The sequence below is a fragment of the Carassius carassius genome, chromosome 50 (assembly GCF_963082965.1).
Source record: "Carassius carassius chromosome 50, fCarCar2.1, whole genome shotgun sequence".
NCBI lineage: Eukaryota > Metazoa > Chordata > Actinopteri > Cypriniformes > Cyprinidae > Carassius > Carassius carassius.
Window position 1 is genome coordinate 17,188,948 of NC_081804.1, and position 22,824 is coordinate 17,211,771.

The 22,824-nt window shown below is 39.9% G+C and overlaps 2 protein-coding genes across 2 annotated transcripts; both read left to right on the forward strand.

Moving 5' to 3' along the window:
- The first annotated feature begins 843 nt into the window (after window positions 1-843).
- tdrd12 (tudor domain containing 12) lies at window positions 844-19,859 on the forward strand. Its single transcript, XM_059546536.1, has 29 exons — window positions 844-898; window positions 6,001-6,165; window positions 6,476-6,612; window positions 8,574-8,693; window positions 8,780-8,835; window positions 8,914-8,999; window positions 9,135-9,360; window positions 9,543-9,649; window positions 9,733-9,818; window positions 9,995-10,037; window positions 11,866-11,924; window positions 12,077-12,157; window positions 12,283-12,343; window positions 12,436-12,543; window positions 12,763-12,948; window positions 13,732-13,885; window positions 13,983-14,110; window positions 14,202-14,393; window positions 14,471-14,599; window positions 14,756-14,873; window positions 15,208-15,347; window positions 15,441-15,658; window positions 15,780-15,861; window positions 16,483-16,664; window positions 16,828-17,035; window positions 17,120-17,212; window positions 17,314-17,486; window positions 19,188-19,409; window positions 19,766-19,859. The coding sequence occupies exons 1-29, from the start codon at window positions 875-877 to the stop codon at window positions 19,842-19,844; spliced, it is 3,663 nt and encodes a 1,220-aa protein (XP_059402519.1). The 5' UTR covers window positions 844-874; the 3' UTR covers window positions 19,845-19,859.
- Window positions 19,860-19,912: 53 nt separating this feature from the next.
- LOC132133368 (putative ATP-dependent RNA helicase TDRD12) lies at window positions 19,913-21,436 on the forward strand (the record flags this gene model as incomplete). The annotated part of the gene is made up of 5 exons (XM_059546156.1): window positions 19,913-20,001; window positions 20,084-20,197; window positions 20,351-20,504; window positions 20,629-20,689; window positions 21,280-21,436. Coding segments are annotated over 5 exons (486 nt in total), but the record flags the coding sequence as incomplete, so codon positions are not given.
- Between the last annotated feature and the right edge of the window lie 1,388 nt (window positions 21,437-22,824).

Here is a 22,824-nt window from a genome sequence, read left to right on the forward strand (position 1 = left end):
ATGAGTCATTGAATCATCCACTGAACCGTTTTGTTCCAAAACGAGGAATCAATTCAGGAACAAGATCAAGGTGCTGCTTGGATTCGCGGCGGTTACTCGATATTAACATGTTTATTTGCTATTAACTTTTGTATAAAAGCGATTGTGCTGCCTCCTTGTTGCTCCATCAATTAACATTACCTTCTCAGGAACAACACACATTGTCATTGTTGCTAGTTCTTGCTAGTTCATGATGTTATTAGCAATAACGGAGGCTTTGGGCATTTTTAAATTTGCAACGGCAAAACCGTGTTAGTGTGGATTTACTTTAACTATCGACTATTTTCCCAACAGGTAACTTACTCCGAATTTGTCCTGTTTAACAGATTGTCCCGTCCTAAACTCATCGGCTGAACCAGACTTTGACAGAAAACACGCTGTGAGTCTTTGTCATCCAAAACAGTCTTACAAGACTTCATTTGGACCATTTTGATGGGTGATGTGATGCCATATATTTCTACAAATAATACAAATTTGACTGGCATTTAAAACTACAACAACGAAGTTTATTTAACTGTCTTTGTAAAAACATAGCTCATCTAACGTTAGCTAACGTATGTTGCTCTCTTTTGCAGAAGTAATGTCTTTGAGGGTGGTCTCCTAATTTGTCCTTTAGTCTTTTTACAAAGGCTAGGAGAAATTGCCCTCTGTGATTTTTTTTATATATATATTTTTAGTCACTAAGATCATCCCAAAAAAACTATTCATGAGATGTACATAGTATTTCACACTGGATATACATTTTCCATCATGTTGATGTCTTGTGAAGTATGAACTTTATGAGTATCTTATTCTTTTTCACTCTTTTGCAGACTTTGCTGTGGAAATCTGAGAAATGTTAGAAATACAAATAATCAAGGTAGAGCACTACATGATGGCCGTTTCTATCAGATACGAAGCAACCAGTATTATTTTAGTATTGTAAAGATACTATTGTTCATTATTTCAAGTTGTTTTTAAAATGTTTTGGTTTTGTCATTTTTATGCTTATATGGTATTCATTTCTATTTGCGTTTTATGTAGAAGTACATCAAGTCAAAGCAGATGAAAAGTCTAGTAAATTGTTTTATAAACAAGTAAAGCAAGTGTTTTTATGCTTTTAATAAATTATAATAGCCCAAATAGTAAGGCTCTTGCTGGGATGTCATATGTAACACTGATAATTGTTTACAAAAAGAAAAAAAGGCTAGGGGATATTTTCAAACAATTTATGACAAGATATTTACGTATTTGCCCTGGAGTGCTTTACAGTAGGCAGCACAGTATTGGCTTATTTCTAATAATTTAATTATTCAGTCTTTTCCACTTCCACTTTTTTAAAATGTCATTATATCTCCTGAGACACCATTGAGCATTATGCTGTTTTTTGCCTTAAAAGGATACTCCACCCCAAAATGAAAGTTTTGTCATTAATCACTATACCCCCATGTCGTTCCAAACCTGTAAAAGCTTTTTTCGTCTTCAGAATAAGATTTAAGATATTTTGGATGAAAATCGGGAGGCTTGTGACTGTCCCATAGACTGCCAAATAAATAATTGTCAAGGTCCAGGAAAGTATGAAAAGCATCGTCAGAATAGTCCATGTGCCATCAGTGGTTCAACTGTAACTTAATGAAGCGACGACAATACCTTTTTGTACACGAAGAAAACAAAATAATTACTTTATTCAACAATTTTTAAATGTATTTACCATAGACTGTATAAAAACACGCTGCTGATGTGTTATTTTTATTATTGGGTGCGCCAGAAAACACATCAGCAGCGTTGTACGTCAACTGTCACAGCAACCACACTCACAACAGACCCATAAGTTGTAATTTTTGCTATTTTTGGACCAAAGTGTTTTTTCGATGCTTCAACAAATTCTAACTGACCCTCTGATGTCACATGGACTACTTTGATGATGTTTTTATTAGCTTTCTGGACATGGACAACCCTTTAATTATTCATCCCCAAAATGTTTCATATATTCATTTACATATGTATTACATAAATAACGAAAAAAGGTTCAGCACATCCAGTGCCCAGTCTCCACTTTGTTAAAATGGCATACAGGTGCTGGTCATGTAATTAGAATATCATCAAAAAGATGATTTATTTCACTAATTCCATTCAAAAAGTGAAACTTGTATATTATATTCATTCATTACACACAGACTGATATATTTCAAATGTTTATTTCTTTTAATTTTGATGATTATAACTGACAACTAAGGAAAATCCCAAATTCAGTATCTCAGAAAATTAGGATATTACTTAAGACTAATACAAAGAAAAGATTTTTAGAAAATACTGCAACAGTGTGGTGTGGCATGGAGTCGATCAGTCTGTGGCACTGCTCAGGTGTTATGAGAGCCCAGGTTGCTCTGATAGTGGCCTTCAGCTCTTCTGCATTGCTGGGTCTGGCATAGCGCATCTTCCTCTTCACAATATCCCATAGATTTTCTATAGGGTTAAGGTCAGGCGAGTTTGCTGGCCAATTAAGAACAGGAATACCATGGTCCTTAAACCAGGTACTGGTAGCTTTGGCACTGTGTGTTGGGGCCAAGTCCTGTTGGAAAATGAAATCTGCATCTCCATAAAGTTGGTCAGCAGCAGGAAGCATGAAGTGCTCTAAAACTTCCTGGTATACGGCTGTGTTGACCTTGGACCTCAAGCAACGTGTATTGTGTGCCTCTTCTCTCTTCCTCAAGACTCTGGGACCCTGATTTCCAAAGGAAATGTAAAATTTACTTTCATCAGAGCACATAACTTTGGACCACTCAGCAGCAGTCCAGTCCTTTTTGAAGTTAGACGCTTCTGATGCTGTCTGTTGTTCAAGAGTGGCTTGACACCAGGAATGCGACAGCTGAAACCCATGTCCTGTATACGTCTGTGTGTAGTAGTTCTTGAAGCACTGACTCCAGCTGCAGTCCACTCTTTGTGAATCTCCCCCACATTTTTTTAATGGGTTTTGTTTCACAATCCTCTCCAGGGTGCGGTAATCCCTATTGCTTGTACACTTTTTTTTTTTCTACCACATTTTTTCCTTCCCTTCGCCTCTCTATTAATGTGCTTGGACACAGAGCTCTGTGAACAGCCAGCCTCTTTTGCAATGACCTTTTGTGTCTTGCCCTCCTTGTGCAAGGTGTCAATAGTCGTCTTTTGGACAACTGTCAAGTCAGCAGTCTTCCCCATGATTGTGTAGCCTACAGAACTAGACTGAGAGACCACTTAAAAGATCTTTGCAGGTGTTTTTAGTTAATTAGTGATTAGAGTGTGGCACCAGGTGTCTTCAATATTGAACCTTTTTTCACAATATTCAAATTTTCTGAGATACTGAATTTGGTATTTTCCTTAGTTGTCAGTTATAATCATCAAAACTAAAAGAAATAAATATTTGAAATATATCAGTCTGTGTGGATTGAATGAATATTAAATGGAATTAGTGAAATCAACTTTTTGATGATGTTCTAATTATATGACCAGCACCTGCAATGTCTCTTGAGACACCATTGAGCATTATGCTGTTTTTGCCATAAAAGGATACTCCACCCCAAAATGAAAAGTGTGATTTTTCACTAACCCCCATGTCGTTCCAAGTCCGTTAAAGTTTTGTTTGTCTTTGGAACACAATTAAAGATATTTTGGATGAAACCCGGGATGCTTGTGACTATCTCATAGACTGCCAAGTAAATAACAGTGTAAAGGTCCAGGAAAGTATGAAAAGCATCGTCATAATAGTCCATCTGCCATCAGTGGTTTAACCGTAACATTATGAAGCTACAAGAATACTGTTTGTACACAAAGAAGACAATTCCTCTCCTCTGTGTCTCTCCAAATCAGCGTAGTGCCATTTTGACAAACCTGAGAAGTACGCAGATGGTGTATGCTCTTCTGTGTCAGCCACACCACAAGGATAAATTTGGAGAGAGACAGAGGAGAAAAAATGAAGTAAGTTGTTAGTTTTGTTTTCTTAGCATACAAAAATGTATTATCGTAACTTCATAACATTACAGCTGAATCACTGATAGCAAATGGAGTATTCTGACGATGCTTTTAATACTTTCTTGGAACTTGACACTGTTATTTATTTGGCAGTCTATGGGACAGTCACAAGCCTCCCAGTTTTCATCCAAAATATCTTAAATTGTGTTCCAAAGACGAACAAAACTTTATGGGTTTGGAACGACATTGGTGTAAGTGATTAATGACAAAATATTCATTTTGGGGTGGAGTATTCCTTTAAAGCACATTGAAATGAAAGCTATCTTCCTTTTGTATCTTTAAAAAAAAATTGTGTGTACAGTCGTGGCCAAAAGTTTTGAGAATTACATAAATATTAGTTTTCAAAAAGTTTGCTGCGAAACTGCTTTTAGATCTTTGTTTCAGTTTTTTCTGTGATGTACTGAAATATAATTACAAGCAGTTCATACGTTTAAAAGGCTTTTATCGACAATTACATGACATTTATGCAAAGAGTCAGTATTTGCAGTGTTGGCCCTTCTTTTTCAGGACCTCTGCATTTTGACTGGGCATGCTCTCAATCAACTTCTGGACCAAATCCTGACTGATAGCAACCCATTCTTTCATAATCACTTCTTGGAGTTTGTCAGAATTAGTGGGTTTTTGTTTGTCCACCCGCCACTTGAGGATTGACCACAAGTTCTCAATGGGATTAAGATCTGGGGAGTTTCCAGGCCATGGACCCAAAATTTCAACATTCTGGTCCCCGAGCCACTTAGTTATCACTTTTGCCTTATGGCACGGTGCTCCATCGTGCTGGAAAATGCATTGTTCTTCACCAAACTGTTGTTGGATTGTTGGAAGAAGTTGCTGTTGGAGGGTGTTTTGGTACCATTCTTTATTCATGGCTGTGTTTTTGGGCAGAATTGTGAGTGAGCCCACTCCCTTGGATGAGAAGCAACCCAACACATGAATGGTGTCAGGATGCTTTACTGTTGGCATGACACAGGACTGATCGTAGCGCTCACCTTTTCTTCTCCGGACAAGCCTTTTTCCAGATGCCCCAAACAATCGGAAAGGGGCTTCATCGGAGAATATGACTTTGCCCCAGTCCTCAGCAGTCCATTCATTATACTTTCTGCAGAAGATCAATCTGTCCCTGATGTTTTTTTTTGGAGAGAAGTGGCTTCTTTGCTGCCCTTCTTGACACCAGCCCATCTTCCAGAAGTCTTGGCCTCACTGTGCGTGGAGATGCGCTCACACCTGCCTGCTGCCATTCCTGAGCAAGCTCTGCGCTGGTGGCACTCCGATCCCGCAGCTGAATCCTCTTTAGGAGACGATCCTGGCGCTTGCTGGACTTTCTTGGACGCCCTGAAGCCTTCTTTACAAGAATTGAACCTCTTCCCTTGAAGTTCTTGATGATCCTATAAATTGTTGATTTAGGTGCAATCTTAGTAGCCACAATATCCTTGCCTGTGAAGCCATTTTTATGCAACGCAATGATGGCTGCACGCGTTTCTTTGCAGGTCACCATGGTTAACAATGGAAGAACAATGATTTCAAGCATCACCCTCCTTTTAACATGTCAAGTCTGCCATTCTAACCCAATCAGCCTGACATAATGATCTCCAGCCTTGTGCTCGTCAACATTCTCACCTGAGTTAACAAGACGATTACTGAAATGATCTCAGCAGGTCCTTTAATGACAGCAATGCAATGCAGTGGAAAGGTTTTTTTGGGATTAAGTTAATTTTCATGGCAAAGAAGGACTATGCAATTCATCTGATCACTCTTCATAACATTCTGGAGTATATGCAAATTGCTATTATAAAAACTTAAGCAGCAACTTTTCCAATTTCCAATATTTATGTAATTCTCAAAACTTTTGGCCACGACTGTATATGGTAATTAAAACACAAAGCTGTCAGAAGCTTTTATTGCAAAGATTTAATAAATATTCTATCTACTCCAGTGATCAGTTGGTATATAGCACGCACACACTCTGTTTTTTGTCAGATTGAAGATCCAGGATGTCTGTGGGCTCGAGTTCTGAAAGGACCAGGCATTCAGCCGGACAGTCCGGAGGATTATGAGAACCTGAGAGTGAAAATGAACCTCTTCTACCATGATGTCGACCTGGACGTTCAAAAACTAAAGCCTGCTGAACTGAAGGAGGGGCTGGTATGCCATTTCAGAATATAGATATGATAGAAGATGGATATTGAGTTGTCTAATAAATGAACTTAACTGACTCAAAATGATGTAATGGAAAACAGTTGATTAAAAACCAAAACTTAAAAAAGGTGACCGTTTATGTCACAAATGTGCATTTATGTAAATCTTCAACTAAAACGTTGGAGTTCATTTAAAGAGGGTAGAATAAGAGAATGTTTTGAGAGAGTGTGTTGACGCTGTTTGATGTAATGGCTTTGAATAATGCCTGTCTGCTCTCAGATGATTGATCTGTCAGCTGACCTGTCTCCTCCCTCAGGTGTGTGTGGTGTTCAGTCTGGATCTGAAGAGTTGGTGTCGAGCGGTAGTCGAGTCGGTCTTTCAGGGGACGGGGGACACTCAGGCTTGGTGCTTGTTATTAGACCACGGAGATCGCATCATCGTCAGAGCAGATGAGTACGAGACGTTTTGCAGTTTGTATCTGATAAAGCACAGCTGTAGAAAATCATTAAGTATTACATTGTTAATGTTATAAAATATTTATCATGTAATTTTCTCAAAACGTAATAAAATCTTGGGCTCATAATAAAAATGCTTACAACTTTCATGAGGTAATACCAGCACATTATGTAAATCAGTGATTACAATGTAGAAATTATTTTTCAGTATAATAAATTTGAGCACAAAGCGTAAAATAGTTTTATGTAAAATAAGGTATTACATTAAAAGGCTTATTAGGCTACATTGTGAACCCAACATTTTTATAAAAATCGTACTAATTGTATGATTGACATGCTCTGTCATTTTGAGTCGGTTTAACCCAAAAACACATTTAAAGTTGAATGCACTAAATTTAAAAAACGAAGTGTCTCCTTTATGTAAATATGCTTATTTAAATGGTTGATTTAAAAACAATGGGTGGGTTGCGAGCGAGCGCCAACCTCCCACTCTCTCTCGTGAGCCCAACACAGAAGTGACTAAAAAAAACTCAGTCCCATAGACTCCCCATGTTAAAATGCAAAACTTTACAGCAGGAAAAAACATGTTTACAGCTTGGTGCAAAAAAATTATTTTGGTCTATATAGCTAATTTTGCTCTTCATAACAACTGTGAGGGGGGTGAATTATTTTTACAACTCATCCATTTAAATTATATTAAGACTTAAAGTTCTGCATAATTAAGGGCGTGGCCACTTGAGTGACAGGTGGATTGTTGCTGCTGACACTGCCGTCGAGCATGTGGGCGTGGCTTCAGCAAATAGCTCCCGCCTTTTTACCCATTTTCGATTGTCCGTGAGAGTCGTTCGGTGACGCGCCGCCAAGATGGTGATGGCCTGCTCTGCACACTTTGAATTCAAGAGTCTATGGGTGACGTCATGGACACTGGGTCCATGTTTTTATGTCTATGGCAGTCTATGGTTGCGAGACATAAAAAATGGTTTGCCAGGATGATTTAAGGAAAATGTATATGTTATATTAAAAATAAAATAAACAGTGTGTGTGTGTATATATATATATATATATATATATATATATATATATATATATATATATATATATATATATATATATATATATATATATATATATATATATAATAGGGGTATAACGATTCTCAGTAAAAAATCGAACCTGACGGTTCAGCATCCACTTGCAACGCAGTTCAACTGAAATCTGACCACATCTGTAAAATGGTTTGTTAAAAATAACATGTAAAACAGATAGAGTTAGGCTAATGTATGTTTTTGTTGATATATATCCATTCTGGCTTCCCAATAGATTATAAAAACAGCGAACAAAAAAACAAAGAGAACATGGATACACACTTTGTTCAATGCAAGGACCATATGAGTCATTGAAGCCGTGTGCATGTGAGACCTGAACAGCACACGTTTCTATCTGTGTTTAAACTAAACTCATTAATCCTTGCCAGTTACAATATTAACTAGAGCCAGAAGATGCGAATGAGAAGCTTCATCTTAAGCGCCGAATCCATGTCTCAGAGAGCACACAAATACAGAGTCCTCGTTCAAGACTTGTACTTGAAAAATGATGTCAAATGCCCATCTTGGTGAGGATCCCAGCAGTCTAATAGTCGGCTGAATGTGCAGTCTCTGTGTACTGGATCCGTGCATTGTCTTAAAGTGACACCACTTTCTTAATGTTCATCAAACAACAAAATACTAGGAAATATTCAGTGCTCTTGATTGAATAGCTTTTTGTAACTTTTAATAAGGATTCATTTTTAATAATCAAATATGCAATGTTATTTTACATTTGATAAAACATTTTATCAAATGAATAATGTAATACTTATTACAGTATGTGCAGTTATTACACTGAGTTGCTACAACAGTTCATCCACAGGACATCCACATTACATTAGCGCTTGGGTTTATAGAGTGTTTTTTCTCTCAGTGTAAGATCTCCTCTTGAGAGGTTCCTGCAGCTGCCTTTCAGAGTGAGACGCTTTAAATTGGCTGGAATTCGTCCAATGACACTACAGGTGCCCATCGCAGAAAACACAGCAGAGCTTGTGTAAGTCAGATCTCCTGAAGAAACCTTTTTGCATCAATATTCATGCATGCATTCTGAGCCACTGTTTGTATCGGTCTTGATCTCAGTCCATCTTCAACATGGGACAGCTCTGCCACAAAATACCTGCACAATCTATTACAAGGTAAAAGTGTGCTTTGGTTTGTCCAGCTCATGCTTACTGTCAGTAAGTATTGATTTTTCAGGCTCTGCTTGTTTTTAGTGTCGACTCTGGTTGAAGCCGTTCTGTGTGAAACCCAGTTAGGCTGCTCTGCCATTGAACTCTACTTGACTGTCAACAATACAAAGGTAAAATATGTTTACATGACATTATTTTGCCATCCTCAAATCACAGAGTTGTCCTGAGCAGGAATTTGAAGAAGCGAGATGGACTGCAAATGATTTGGGTTAAATGTTATGTTGCGATTCACTGTGATTTTGTAGATCTGTGTAAACGATGAGCTCGTCGCAAAGAAATTTGCTTGTTTCATGAGAGAGGAGTCCAGTGCGCTGGAAGGGAACAGGAATGGAGATCGCACTCCTATCAGCCTGGCGTGGGACATCTACTCCAGTCCTCACCAGCTCCTAGAAATGAAAGGACGCTGTCCTATCAAACCTCCACCTCCAGATATTCCCATCAGAAAAGAGCGGAAAGATGGTCCACAGACAGGTCAAGCGAATTAATTAATGAATATATAGATATATATATATATATATAAACATACATACACAAGGGTTAGACAAAATTAGTGAACATCAGTTATTAAAGGGGTTTATATCATGTGTATTACTTTTTTGCTTTTTTTTTTTTAAATGATTAATCACACTACATTTACTTTGTTTCTCATTTAGAAATAGATGAAGTTTCTCATTCGGAAAAGCAGAAACCACAGGTGTCAGAGGAAGCACACATGCCACCTCGAGCTCCAAAACTGACCCGCAATGCTGGAACCGATACTGTGAGTGTTCGTTTATAGTGATATGGCAGTGTGCGTTTGTGTGTCTGCCAGTTAAAGTGTCTCTTAATTTCTGGTTTGATCAGATTGGCAGAGGATGGCGTATCAGAGCGGAGGCCACTGACATCTTCAGAGATGAATGCTGTGGTCAGACTCGCATACACAAGCCTCCGTAAGACTTCCACCTGCACCTCATCCCTCCTGACTTAAGTCATTACTCGTGTATAATGGAGTTTTTGATTGAATTACCATCTTCATTAAGTCAGGTGTCAATCCAAACTTAAATACACAAACTAAGTTAACTTGCCAACAAAATAGTTTAGTAAATATTAGTTTTTCTTTTCACAGATACATGTTTGACACACTTTCACATTCAAAGCAGATTCCTCAAGTAAGTACTGATGTGTCTTTCAAAACTTTATTACTTATATAAATATATACACACACACATATATATATATATATATATACACACACACTAGGGGTGTAACGGTACGTGTATTCGTACCGGACCGTTTCGGTACAGGACTCTCGGTACGGTGCACGTGTGTACCGAATGACCGAATGCAATCCTGCATGGCGTGAGCGTGGCGTTTCTGCTGCGTGTCAGTTGTGTGACGGCTGCTTCACGTTTTCTGTGTCTTTACACACCAGAATCATGCCTGGCGCGCTGCTGCTGCTGCTACTGTAGGTGACATCTTGGGGGAGGATCTTGTCTTCACGACAACAATATGTATACTTCATGTTGAGCATAAATATAAAGCCTACTGATAAAGGACACCGTCAACAGTATTGACGGCAAAATAGACTATGTTTGACAGGTGCAATATGCCAGTGTGTCACCAGCCTAAGGTTTTCAAAAGGCATCACGCGAGTGTGAACATCACTACAACTAGGGAAAAAACGATTGTAATTCAAACGCAGCTCCCGTCGGCATTTAAACAGACCTTTGCTCTTAATTCTGATCGGTCCAACGCAATACCGAAATCTGAGCAGGTCTAAAAACTGAAACTGTTGATGCTGCACTTTACACTTTGGAAAATTTATATATATTTTTTTAATATGAGCAGGCCTACAAGCTGGGGTTGGTAATGCTGCACTGTAATCATAGTTATTTATTTCTATTTTTCATTATATTTTATTATGTGATATTGGTTTGAGACTGAGAGTATTTTATTTAGTGGAGAACTTTGCAGCAGTATTTTATTTCTTATTCTTTTTTTATTTTATATATATATTATTAAAAAGTATTTAAAAAAAAAAAAAAACATTGTTAAAAAAAAGTTTATAGTAATAAACAACCTGCAGTTTAGTGTTTGCATTTCTTTCCCTTACTGTACCGAAAATGAACCGAACCGTGACTTTAAAACCGAGGTACGTACTGAACCGTGATTTTTGCGTACCGTTACACCCCTAATACACACACACACACGCACACACACATATATATATATATATATATTAGTGGTGGGCATAGATTAATTTTTTTTATCTAGATTAATTTCACTGTAATCTTGGAATTAATCTAGATTAAAATGGCTCATTTGAATTCTGCCGAAGGCATTCAGAATATGCGTGTTACCCAAATAAAATAATGACTAAAAGTAACGTTAAGTCTTTGAGAACGGGTTTCTCAAGATAGGTGGTGCATTAGACCAGGGGCTCATCTCCTGTTTCCAAAATATGGCGTTATTTCCTGTTTTTATACAGTCTATGGTTATTTCCCTGTCAAATGTCGAGAGCGCATTATTGTAGCGTGAAAGTACATTAATATAATGCGCGAGCGCGAATCTCTCTGCTCGTGCGCGGAAACTTGGCGCGCGCTCTCAGATAAACGTTGCATACTCTCTGAGCGAGCCCAGAGAACATTCTTACAAGAGCAACGTGTATCTGAGAGCGCGCGCCCAGTTCCCGCGTGCGATGTACTTTCGCGCTACAATAATGCGCTCTCGACATAGGTGAAAGTCATCATAGTTCACGTAGTATAGACCCAGCTCCCAACCCAACTTTGAGAATAGATTAACGGCGATATTTTTTTTATCGTCCGATAAGAGTCTCACGTTAACGCAGCACGTTAACGCTGATAATGGCCCACCACTAATATATATATATGTGTGTATGTGTTTTTTTATCTTGTGAAATTGAAGCAGTTAGTACACGAGTGAAGAATGATCAGAAAATGAGTGACTGGGAAATGACAATTATATTAATATTTTCAGCCTGATCAAACTGATAATAACAGCATTGCTTCAACACCAGCTGCAAGCTCACCATCATGGTAGGACCAAACACAAGCTTGTCTGATTGGGATTGAGTGAATCTGAACTTAGCCTCATTATACTTACTTGAGACCAGTTATACATTCTGCAACCCAACTAACTGACATGAAAATGTGGTTTTGTTTGTGCTACTATGTTTGTGTCTTCACAGTGCGAGTGACTCCCCTGAAGAGCAGAAAGTGGCAGCTCTCTCACAAGAGCCCAGTCTTGAAGATCAGCTGACCTCTTCTAGGTAGCTTTTTACATTAATTCTAAACTTCTATTGCCCCTCAGGTCTTAAACGTCATATTTATTTAATCTGATATGCTTGGTCTTTTTCATCTGATTCCACTATTTATTTTATTTAATTGTGGACAGACTTATGCAGTTTCTAAACCCTGATCCACTCAATCCAGACCAAGAGTCTCTTGATGCCAAAGTAAGAGCCTCGTAGTTTGTATTCTGAATTTGATCATTTCTTAGTTCTCATATGTATTGTGGTATTCAGTCTTGCTTGTGTGGTTTTCACAGATTGAACGCTGTAATCCGGGACACTTAGGAGTTATAGTGCACACTGCCCTTCGTGTTGAACCCTGCCGGAAACTGACACGTGCACCCATCAGTGAACAGTTCAGAAAGGTCGACCAGCATGCTTTAATATTATCCATATCAGAATAATCATTGCATTATTTATCATTTTGCATTATTTGTCACAAAGTCAGTCCAACTCAGTTAACTTCATGCTGTAAGTGTACAGAAATCGAGGAATGTGAGGTATAATTGGACCGTTGTATTAATGATTTTAATATATGATTCTTGACCTGTTGTGTCTGATTAGGTTGTTTTTGTTTGTTTTAGTTCCTGTTGTGGAGGAAGTATAATGGACCGAATGTAGCAGAGAGTTACTGTTGGCCCTCTGTGGCACGAGGTTTTGACACAGTACTGGTGTCACACAGCGGAGACAACCCTCTGTCCTATATTCCTCCTCTGCTGATGCTGTTACAGACGGTTTCTGTCGTCTCCAGTCTCGCTGCTCGCACTGGGGTGAGATTCAATGCTCTGTTGTTGTTCACAGAAGAATAGTGTTACACACTAAATGGCTTAAAAAAAATTATGCTACCGCTTCACCTCTGGGCTCAGGAGACCACATGATGTAGCTCCACCTCTGGGTGTACTGGTCCCTTTGGTGTAGCTCCATGTTTGGTTCTGGTGGGGCCTGTGGTGCAGCTCCACCTTTGAGCTCAAGGGGGCCCCATGGTGCAGCTCCACCTCTACCATCGGTCTTGGTTGATCTAATTACAATTCAATACTACGCTAAATGCCCAAGTGAAAGGTGGCTAATGCAACTTAGTCACTCAAACCACTGTAAGGGGTGGTCAGAAACCTCATATTAGTGTAAACATCAAATTAGGGCAAAATGAGCATTTCAAATTTCCAACTTTGTATGGCACAGTTGAATGTAGCATGTTTAGAAAAGCCTATACATATGCACAAGAGCTCATAGAAGATCTCTGGCATGGTGCAGATCCACCTCTTTACTGGTCCCTTTGGTGCACCTCCATGTTTGGGCTTGGTGGGACCTATGGTGCAGCTCCACCTCTAGGCATATCTAATCAAATAACATTGAATGATGACAAAATAAGGGTTTAATTTTTGCCGATTTCATGTGGTTTGGGAAGAAAAAGGCTTGGTGTAGCATGTTTGAAAAAGCATACGGTGTAAGCACAAGACTTCACAGAACATCTCTGATACAGTGCAGCTCCACCTTACTATTAATGATCTGATCCCGGTTTTGCTGCTACATCTTCAGTTTCTCTCTGTCTGCAGCCCATAGCCGTGATCCTGTGTCCGGGCTGGGAGAAGGTTCAGACAGTGCTGGAGCTCCTGGAGGACAGTAAAGCAACTTACAACCTCCATCCCACCAGTGTGCTGCTGGGTGTGGACCAGGAAGAGCCCAAAAAGTTCAAGATCCAGAGGAACTGTGAGATTTGTCTGCAGTAGATTGTGGAGCGTTTCAACTCATTTGAATCTGGACCGATGCCAAAGCTAGCTTTAATGTTGCTGTGATGTTAATAAAGGTCAGTTGCTGGTGACCACACCGTTTACCATGATGAGGCTGCTGGATGCTCAGTGCTTCCTGTTCCTGAGACTGTGTCACCTGGTGCTGGATGAGGCTGATGTCCTGTATTCACAAGCACCTGAGCAGGTGACACAAGAGAAGAGGACAGCACATTTTTAGAAAATGGCACACACTCAAATTTGCCTGACCGGTTTTGGCTCTTTACCTCTCTGTGAAGATGTCAGTAATCCTGAAGCACTTCCAGAAGGTGGTCTCTGGAGAGGAGAGGTCGTCGTGCCCCAGGCAGATCATCGCAGTGGGCAGCCGCTGGAGCGCTGGGATTGAGGCTCTGGTCAGAGAGCACATGATCTACCCCTCCGTCATCATCACCGTGATGGAGGAGGCAGCTCTGTACGGCAGGGTACATCAGGTCAGTCTTCACAAACTGAGTTCTTTCTCTCCCGCCCTCTGCTGAGCGCTGACTTCCTGTCTGTGTTTCACCTTCAGAGGGTTCAGCTGTGTCTGGACTGCGATAAGATCTCCGTTCTGCTCGGGTCGCTGGACTTCCACCCGCCCAAGCCTCAGAAAACCCTCATCATTACCAACTCCGCTGAGGAGACCGAGCATGTGTATAAGGTACAGACTTCCACCAATCACAGTGAAGGATGAGTTATGACCCACCAATCGGATTAAATATATAAAATCATTCCTTTGTGGTGGTGAAAATCTAAATTTAGCTTTCATGCTCGATACTACAGTATGATTTCATGAGAAATTGTTTATTGTAACAAGGCTGTGGTCAACACTGCCGTCTTCACACTGAAAGCTCATGAAGATGTGACGGATCAGTTTGACTTTGTCATTGATCAGTGGAGGAAAGACATCAGCCGTGGAACGCAAGTCATTCTGGGTAAGTATCTGTAATATGACAAGCCGTCAAACTAAATGTCTTCTATACGTCAGTAATGAGTAAATAAGTTTTATTCTTTATTTGTTGTTTGGTTAACAAAAAGCTATGAATCTCATATAACAAATAAATAAACAGGTATTTATCATTACCATGATATAATATACCATCACACGAGATAACATTAATTCATGGTCGCATACACAAAAAAAACAAAAACACTACAGACATCATTTCTAGAAGTTAAGAATTGGTTTGCGAAGACATAACCAAACGAGATCATGTGCTAATATTAGGGAGCGTTGGTTCTTGTCTGAACTCTTGATTCTTCCTTCAGTTACCACCAATGACTGTCTCAAGGCTCTCGGCATCCGGGACGCCACGTGCGTGGTGCATTATGGGTTTCCCAGCTCCCCCAAACTCTTCGGCAGCCGCCTGTTCTGCATGTCAGAGCATTTCAGAAACCTTTCGGATATGGTACCTGCTTCGATTTCTGTTGTTCTCTACAATCGTTTGGGACATTTGTAAATGTTGTGTGATGTAAGCTTTGCTCCGTGACATCCCGCACAGGATCATGCCGAGAGCTCCTCTCCTGCAGCTCAGTCCGTGTTGCTGCTGTCGGAGCTGAACGCCCGTCACGTGTGTGGCGTCCTGCGGTACCTGAGGAGAAGCGGCGCTCTTCTGCCCCCGGAGCTGCTACAGTTCGCTCTGGGCGTCCAGCAGGCCAAAGAGGAGCAGAAGACCGACAGACCCCTCTGCTCCTCGCTCAAGAGCTTCGGCTTCTGCAGGTCTCTGCTTCATTGTAGTACTTCCACCAGGCCTTAATAGTGTTAAATGCAAGTAGAAATTGTAATACATCATTTGTGAACATATGTTGCTAACTTGAAAATGTATGCGACCTCTTTCCAGAGACAGCACAGTTTGTCCGGATCGACACATGATCAACAAAGCCCTGGATCAGCCAAAGCACCCTGACTCTGGGAATATCATGGTTAGTTAAAATAACTTCTCTGAATTTAATCATTAAAAGGGAATCTGTTGTACAATGTGGAAGGTCAAGAAATTTGGCAAGTTTTGGCTTAATGCAGTCTATCAATAGTAGGGCTGTAATCAAATTCAAATAGCTGTACGAGCTATCTTTTTAAAACCACAAAACTGCTTCTTTAAATACAAATTCACATTAAATGTGAATATCACATTTTGCATACATGTTTTAATTTATATGTCTGTTATATATCACTTTATTTGTCTAAAATAAAGGTAAGGGGAAAAGTAAAGGAACTGAGTAAATGATTTGAGCAGTTTGATACATTTGTATTAAATCACAAAACTTGTAATTAAAAGGAAAGATGATAGATTTTAAAGGATGAAACGGATTTGAAAATGATTAAAATGGAATTAAATCAATTAATAATGTAATGAAAAATAAATAGAAAACTAGGTAGTTTGTTTTTCATGCCACAAAATAGCTTTTTACAATCTGTTCTTTTATGTTTTGAGATCAGGTCATATTTTTCAATAGCACTGAATATTAATTCTGGACCTTTTGATTGTGTCTCAGTGTCCCTTCTGCTAGTGGTTGACTGTAAATGTTTCTTTTGACTTTCAAAAGGTTTTGCCGCTGTGCATAAAGTCAGCGAATGTGTACTCTGGCCGTATCGTGAGCCAGAAAGAGGATTGTTACGAGACTCTCGCTGCTGAAATGAACGCACACTACGCTAGTGAGAGACGCTGTGCTGTCCAAGTGCTGAAGGGAGAACTTTACGCCATTCAAGAGGAGAACATCTATAACCGGTAATCACACAGACGCCCTCTAGTGAACACGACGCTTTAATACTACGTTAACCAGGAGTCACTCTCACTACGCCTTATATCCTGATTTATTTTTATCACTTCTTTCCTAAATGACATGTATCAAATGTAAGTTGATGGGAAAGAATTGTTTGATTGGTTCTAGGGTATGCGTGATGGAGCTGCCGGAAAAAGGAGAGCAGCTGTTCAGCAGCGTCACTGCCTGCTTCATAGATGAGGGCCGCACACAGGAAGTGAAGTCACACCAGCTTCTCCAGCTTCCTCCTCAGTTCCAGGCTGTGCCCAGCCAGGCTGTGGAGATCATCCTGTGCAGAGCGCAGCCCGTCGATGGGGAGGTGGACTGGAACCCGAAGGTCTCAATAATCCTTCTGAAAGAACACAGCTCTTCAGTTTGTACATAAACGGTTGTTTTAGAAAAGAAAAATGTCTGTTTTCAGGTCACCAGAGCCATCAGTCAGAAGATCAAAGGGAAGCTGCATCAGGCCAGGCTTGTGATGAGTGTGGGAAATACTGTCTGGGTTGATCCTATGGTACGTGTTCAACATGTTTGCATCAGTTGCCTTACAAGGTTTAGCTGATCCAGTCTAAAGACACTCTGACGCTCTTTTCTGGATCTGTTCTCTTCACACAGGTGCGCATGACACGTGTTCCTGGTCTGAAGACCTACATTAATGAGTATAACGTCCATGCTGAGATCTTGGCCTCTGGGTTTGGTGTCAATAATCCTCAGCATGTGGACCTGCTGAAGAGAGTTTTCCAGGGAGACGAGAACGCAAGCATGCTCCAGCACTTGACCGATGACAGGTTTATTACTAATATTCAGATCAGTCTAATGTTTTAATGCAAATAATCTTGAAATGTTGGTCATGTTTTACAATAGAAAGGAATTGAAATTTATATTTTGTGTCAAGAAAATCAAACCTATTTTTAGGTACATTAAGGCTTATTTCATTGTTATTGTTTTTCACTGCTGTTGTTTGTTTTTAATAAAAAATTAACCCTTGGGTGTGCAGATCAATGAAAATCATAATGACGTCAAATGGGAAATGCAGGATCCGAACTCACTTGTGTATTTTATGATGATTTGTCGATTTATTTTATTATACAAAAAGCACGTATGGATCAAACGTTTCGGCACTCAGCCTTGCTCGGTGAATCATTCCCATATGAAATATTTAGGTCACATTTCACAATAGAAAAAAATAGAAATATATTTTCCTTTTGAAATGGTCCACATTGCATTGAATCACGATTGGCAGGAAAATCTTCATCCGAAAACTGAAGCCTGATTTGTTTCTAATTTGATTGGATTCTAGATGAAACACCTCTGATTGGTGACGTGTAGTCAAGTATGGTGTCCCATACTCTGAATCTGTGCTCTGCATTTCACCCATCCACGTGAACACATCAGTGAACGCACCCGGAGCAGTGGGCAGCCATATTGCTGCGGCCCCCCGGGGAGCAGTTGTGGGGTCGGTGCTCTATATGCTTCTGCATGTTAAACATTTGTGCAAATTTAAGCAGTTTATTCTCCCACACACACATACACACACGTCTCTGACCACCCGCACTTGTTGCGTTGGGTCCTGCAGGAGTGTAGGTCTCTGCTTCACTCTATGGTGGTCCTCCCAAGTTTTCCAGGCCAAGCTCCTCCAAGCCATGGACGAGTCCGGCCCAGATCCAGCAACTTTTAGGGAGCTGTGCAGTGCAACTGACCTTGCCCTTAGCCTACCAAGCACTTCCCCTTAACCAAGTGCCAGGGCCCCCACCCCAAAGTGACGCTGGACCCTGAGCTGCAGAAGCCACCTTGATCTGTCAAGAGAAAAAGGGCTTAGTCCAGCTGACACCTGACCTCCTTCGAAGAAGACTCTCGTTTGCTTTCCTTGGTTCAGGACAACAGTGCTCATGTTCTCTGCTCTGAAGTGCAACGTCTCCTGGTGAAGGAAGCCATCAAAACGCTCCCACCAGAGAACAGCCAGTTAGGCTTTACAGCAGTTATTTCCTTGTACCAAAGAAAGATGGTGGGCTCAGGCCTATCCTCAATCTCAGGCTCCTGAATCACACTTAATGAAGCGGCCATTCAGGATCTGAAAAGATCTGAAAGGTGCTTACTGTTAAGTTAGGTTTTATCTTCTGCGCATGTGCAAAGAGCACCATTTTGGGGGGTTAGCGCAGGTTTTTTTTTTAGTTCAGTTCGGTCTTGTATATGGAGCTGGTGTAGTTGAACGTGTTTGAGCAGTAAAGAGTGTTATTGCTAAAAACAGTTGTGGTTATTGAGTCAACACTTTCTTTCATATCCAAAAAGCCCCTCATCACGAGCCCTTCTTGAGATTCACATTCAAGGGGGTGGCTTACCAACTTGCAGTGTTAGTATTCGGAGGAGGATGGAAACTCACCCCCCAAAACATGATTCAACGCAATGCTAATTCCTGTTATCTCAGAGAACCAGGATTACTTTGGTAAAGAGTGATTTTGTTTCAAGAAACCAAAATTTTTGTTTGACAGGTTTGAAAGCCCTTCGTCATCCTCACAGCAGAGAGTTGATGTTATAGAAGACGCTCTGACCAGTAAGATGAAGGATTTAGTCTGCAGTCATAATGCAGTCCTGGAGTTCAGCCAGACTCCCATCAGCCCCCAGAACAACAGTGCTGGCCAGTGCAATGGAGACCTGAAGGACAGTAATGATGATGATGATGATTCTTCAGAGGGAAGCATGGATATCATGAGGTTTGTTTAACTGATGTATTCAAAAAATCTCACCTGCATGTATTTTAGAATTTCTTTTTGTCTTCTTCAGTGTGTTCCAGTACTATTATGCCAAGATTAGTAAGATTTCTTTATCTTAAATCTATTAAATTATTATTTGTCTCCGTTTGTTATACTGTGTAACTTTAGGCTACAGGATACATTGAGTATAGATGCTTTTCAGTTTCTTTCTGTTGTTTTGATTTATGTAACACGAACGTCATTTGTTCGTCATCAGACTACATTGGTTTATTTTCAACCAGTTCAGAATAAGAACTGACTCTTGATTTCTTCTCTGGTGTGTGATAACTGATTTTCTCATTGTTTTTAATTTTCAGCCCTGATCCGAATGGATTTTCATCTCCGAACCCGACCAGACCTGCCAGCTCTGAAACAGGCATTTTTATTCACATCTAAGGAATAGTTTGAAGTCAACTAGTCTGTTTGTTCCCATTTATAGTAACACTTGGTTATGCCCAAATTATGTAGACAAAGGTGAAGCCCTGAACATCAACAAATTGCAGACAGTCAATGATATCCACAATCCAGCCGCCTTCTTATTCCAGCCTACCAGGTGAGTTAGAAGTATTGTAGAAACTGTTGAGACTCTGATTATCGTTCACATCTGACAGTAACACAAAGTGTTTCCCGGGTAGTTTTCACCCACAGATCAAATGGTTCCAGAGGGCTGAGCTGGTCACGGTCTACATAAAGCTCATCAGTCCAGTGATGCAGAAGTGTGAATTCCACTCAGACGCAGTCGTTTACAGGTCACATGCTCATAGAGCATCTGTTTATTCAGTTGTTTATTAACTTTTATCATGTTAGAAAGGCAGTTTAATCGCTGTATTTTCTTAATATTACTGGCATGGTTTTTTACACGTGTATATTTGATGGGAATTTCTCATGTATTTGAATCTCAGTGGGTACGTGAATGACCGGCATTACTACGCAAAGCTTGAGCTGTCCGGTGACATCCTCGCTGAGGAGTCCTCGTGGGAAATGAGATGCAATGAGCCTGTGATCAAACTGAAGAAAAAGGAAAAGCGGGACTGGAGTACACTCCTCAAACACAAGGCACCATCTATATCTTCTTAAAATATTGACAGTTCATTAGAACAGAGAAAGGGTTTTAATACATGAATTGGGATTTATAATTTGATTTCTAATGACTGTTTTTGTCATGTCTGTTAATCCACAGAGCCCATTTGTCAGCTATGAATTTGACTACATTGATGAGACTCGTGTTTCTTCTGTAAACGGTGAGGAGTTGATATGTATCTAAGATGATGTTTGATTGGGGATGCCAACAGTGTAATTTAATTTTAAACCATAATCTCCTGAGGGTGTAATAACAATAAAATTCTGCACTTTTGTGGGGTTTCCATGTTATTTAGATCGGGGGTTCCCAAAGTAGGGGTCGGGTTCGCGAAACCACGAGGAGGGATCTCAAGATGATTTCCAGAAATCAAATAATTTAAAATAATTAACCACCTCAGAGGAAAGTGGGGGTCCCGAAGTAATGACACTGTTATTTTGGGGGTCGTGGGCTGAAAAGTTTGGGAACCCCAGATTTAGAGCGTATATATCCCTCCCTTTGCTCCATGCTAGGGTCTTCCTCATTTATTTCCCATGGTTGGTCAGTTTTGACCACGAATAACCAAAGAGGTGTGATGACTTATGTATGACCAGTTGTCATCAAGTTTTGAACCACTCAGATTAAGAAAACAATTAAATAATAATATATATTTTTTAAAGTTCCGTTTTAAATATTTCTTTTATTGGAGTTAAATCTGCATTTTTATTCTGTCACTTTAAATGCTGTGTGTTTAATCATGTTGTTGTGGATCAGGGCACTTGTTCCTGGCTGAGGTGGGAGAGGAGGGCTGTTACGTCAGCTCTGAGAGCGACAGTGACTGAAGACAACCGATCCCAAATACTGAACTCTTGTACAGTACATTCATTAGCTGAAATACAGATCCATTTCATTGTCCAATTACCCAATAATAATAATAATTTTCAGTATTTGTTTTGTTTATACAATGTCTATTGAATGACTCCCCTAGAGTTAAACAGTTGAGTTTTACCATTTTCGAATCCATTCAGCTGATCTCCGGGTCTGGAGGTAGCACTTTTAGCTTAGCTTAGCATAGATCATTGAATCGGATTAGACTGCTAGCATCTCACTCAAAAATTGTGTAATGAATAGTTGCTATTTTCTTGGCTGGGGGTAGGCAAGTTGGGTCCTGGAGAGCCTTGGTCCTGCAGAGTTCAGCTCCAGCCCTAATCAAACACACCTGAACAAGCTCCTCAATGTCTTCAGGATTACTAATTTACAGAAAAGAGAGGGGTTTTTTCAGGTTTGGAGCTGAACTCTGCAGGACTGCGGTTCTCCAGGACAAACTAGCTGGGGACTATTTTTGGGGGGGATTAATATCATTGGGCCTGCTGCACCCATGGTGCGGCATAAAAGTTCCTTGATTATTACGCCTGATTGAGAGTATAGTTCCTAGCCAAATCGGCCTAGAAAATCGCAACTTTTCATTTTCCATCGCTCTTAGTACACGATGTAACTACAGAAGAGTCAAGTTTTAAATAGGAAATATATCGAAACTCTTTGGTCATTTTTGAGCGAGATGCTAACGGTCTAATCTGATCTTATGATCTATGCTAAGCTAAAAGTGCTACCGCCAGACCTGGAGATCGACTGAATGAATTTGAAAACATTAAAACTCAACCATTTAACTCTAAGGGAGTTGGAAAATAAGCCTATTCTCAAAAATGGTGGAGTGTTCCTTTTAAGTTAAACTAGTTTTGTTCAAATGTTTTGTGAATGTCAACCTTGCTGATTGATTGCAGTGCAAAATGTTTCTTTCATAATCTTTTTTTTTTTCGATTTCATAAATTAATACACATTGTGTAACATAATTTTGTGTGTTCTTTATGAAGCAATAAAGCGATACCAAAAAAAAAAGTTTCATTGTTTGTCAGATTAAAGTTGCCATGAGTTTCACTCATTGAATTAAAATAAATTGTTCAAGCGATGATATATGTTTTAGTTGTAACTAAAATCATAGGCACGGCTAGTCATGTGATCTACATTAACTGTTAAATATGGTGACACGTGGATGGGAAAATGAATAGAAATTATATGCAGATGAGGTTATGCATAGTAAAACCAGAGCCGTTGGCTCCGAGTAAAACTGCGTTGTAAGCTCCATATAATGGTGATTTCGGGGAGGAGTCAGGGTGGAGAAGCACGTACGCACAATCTTCGGTCTCATTTATAAATGTTGCGTAGGCTACGCACAAAATGGCCGTAGAAACAGGTAATTTTCCACGCGCATATAGGTATTTACAAAAAATAAACTTGGCGTAAATAAGGATGCACCGTACG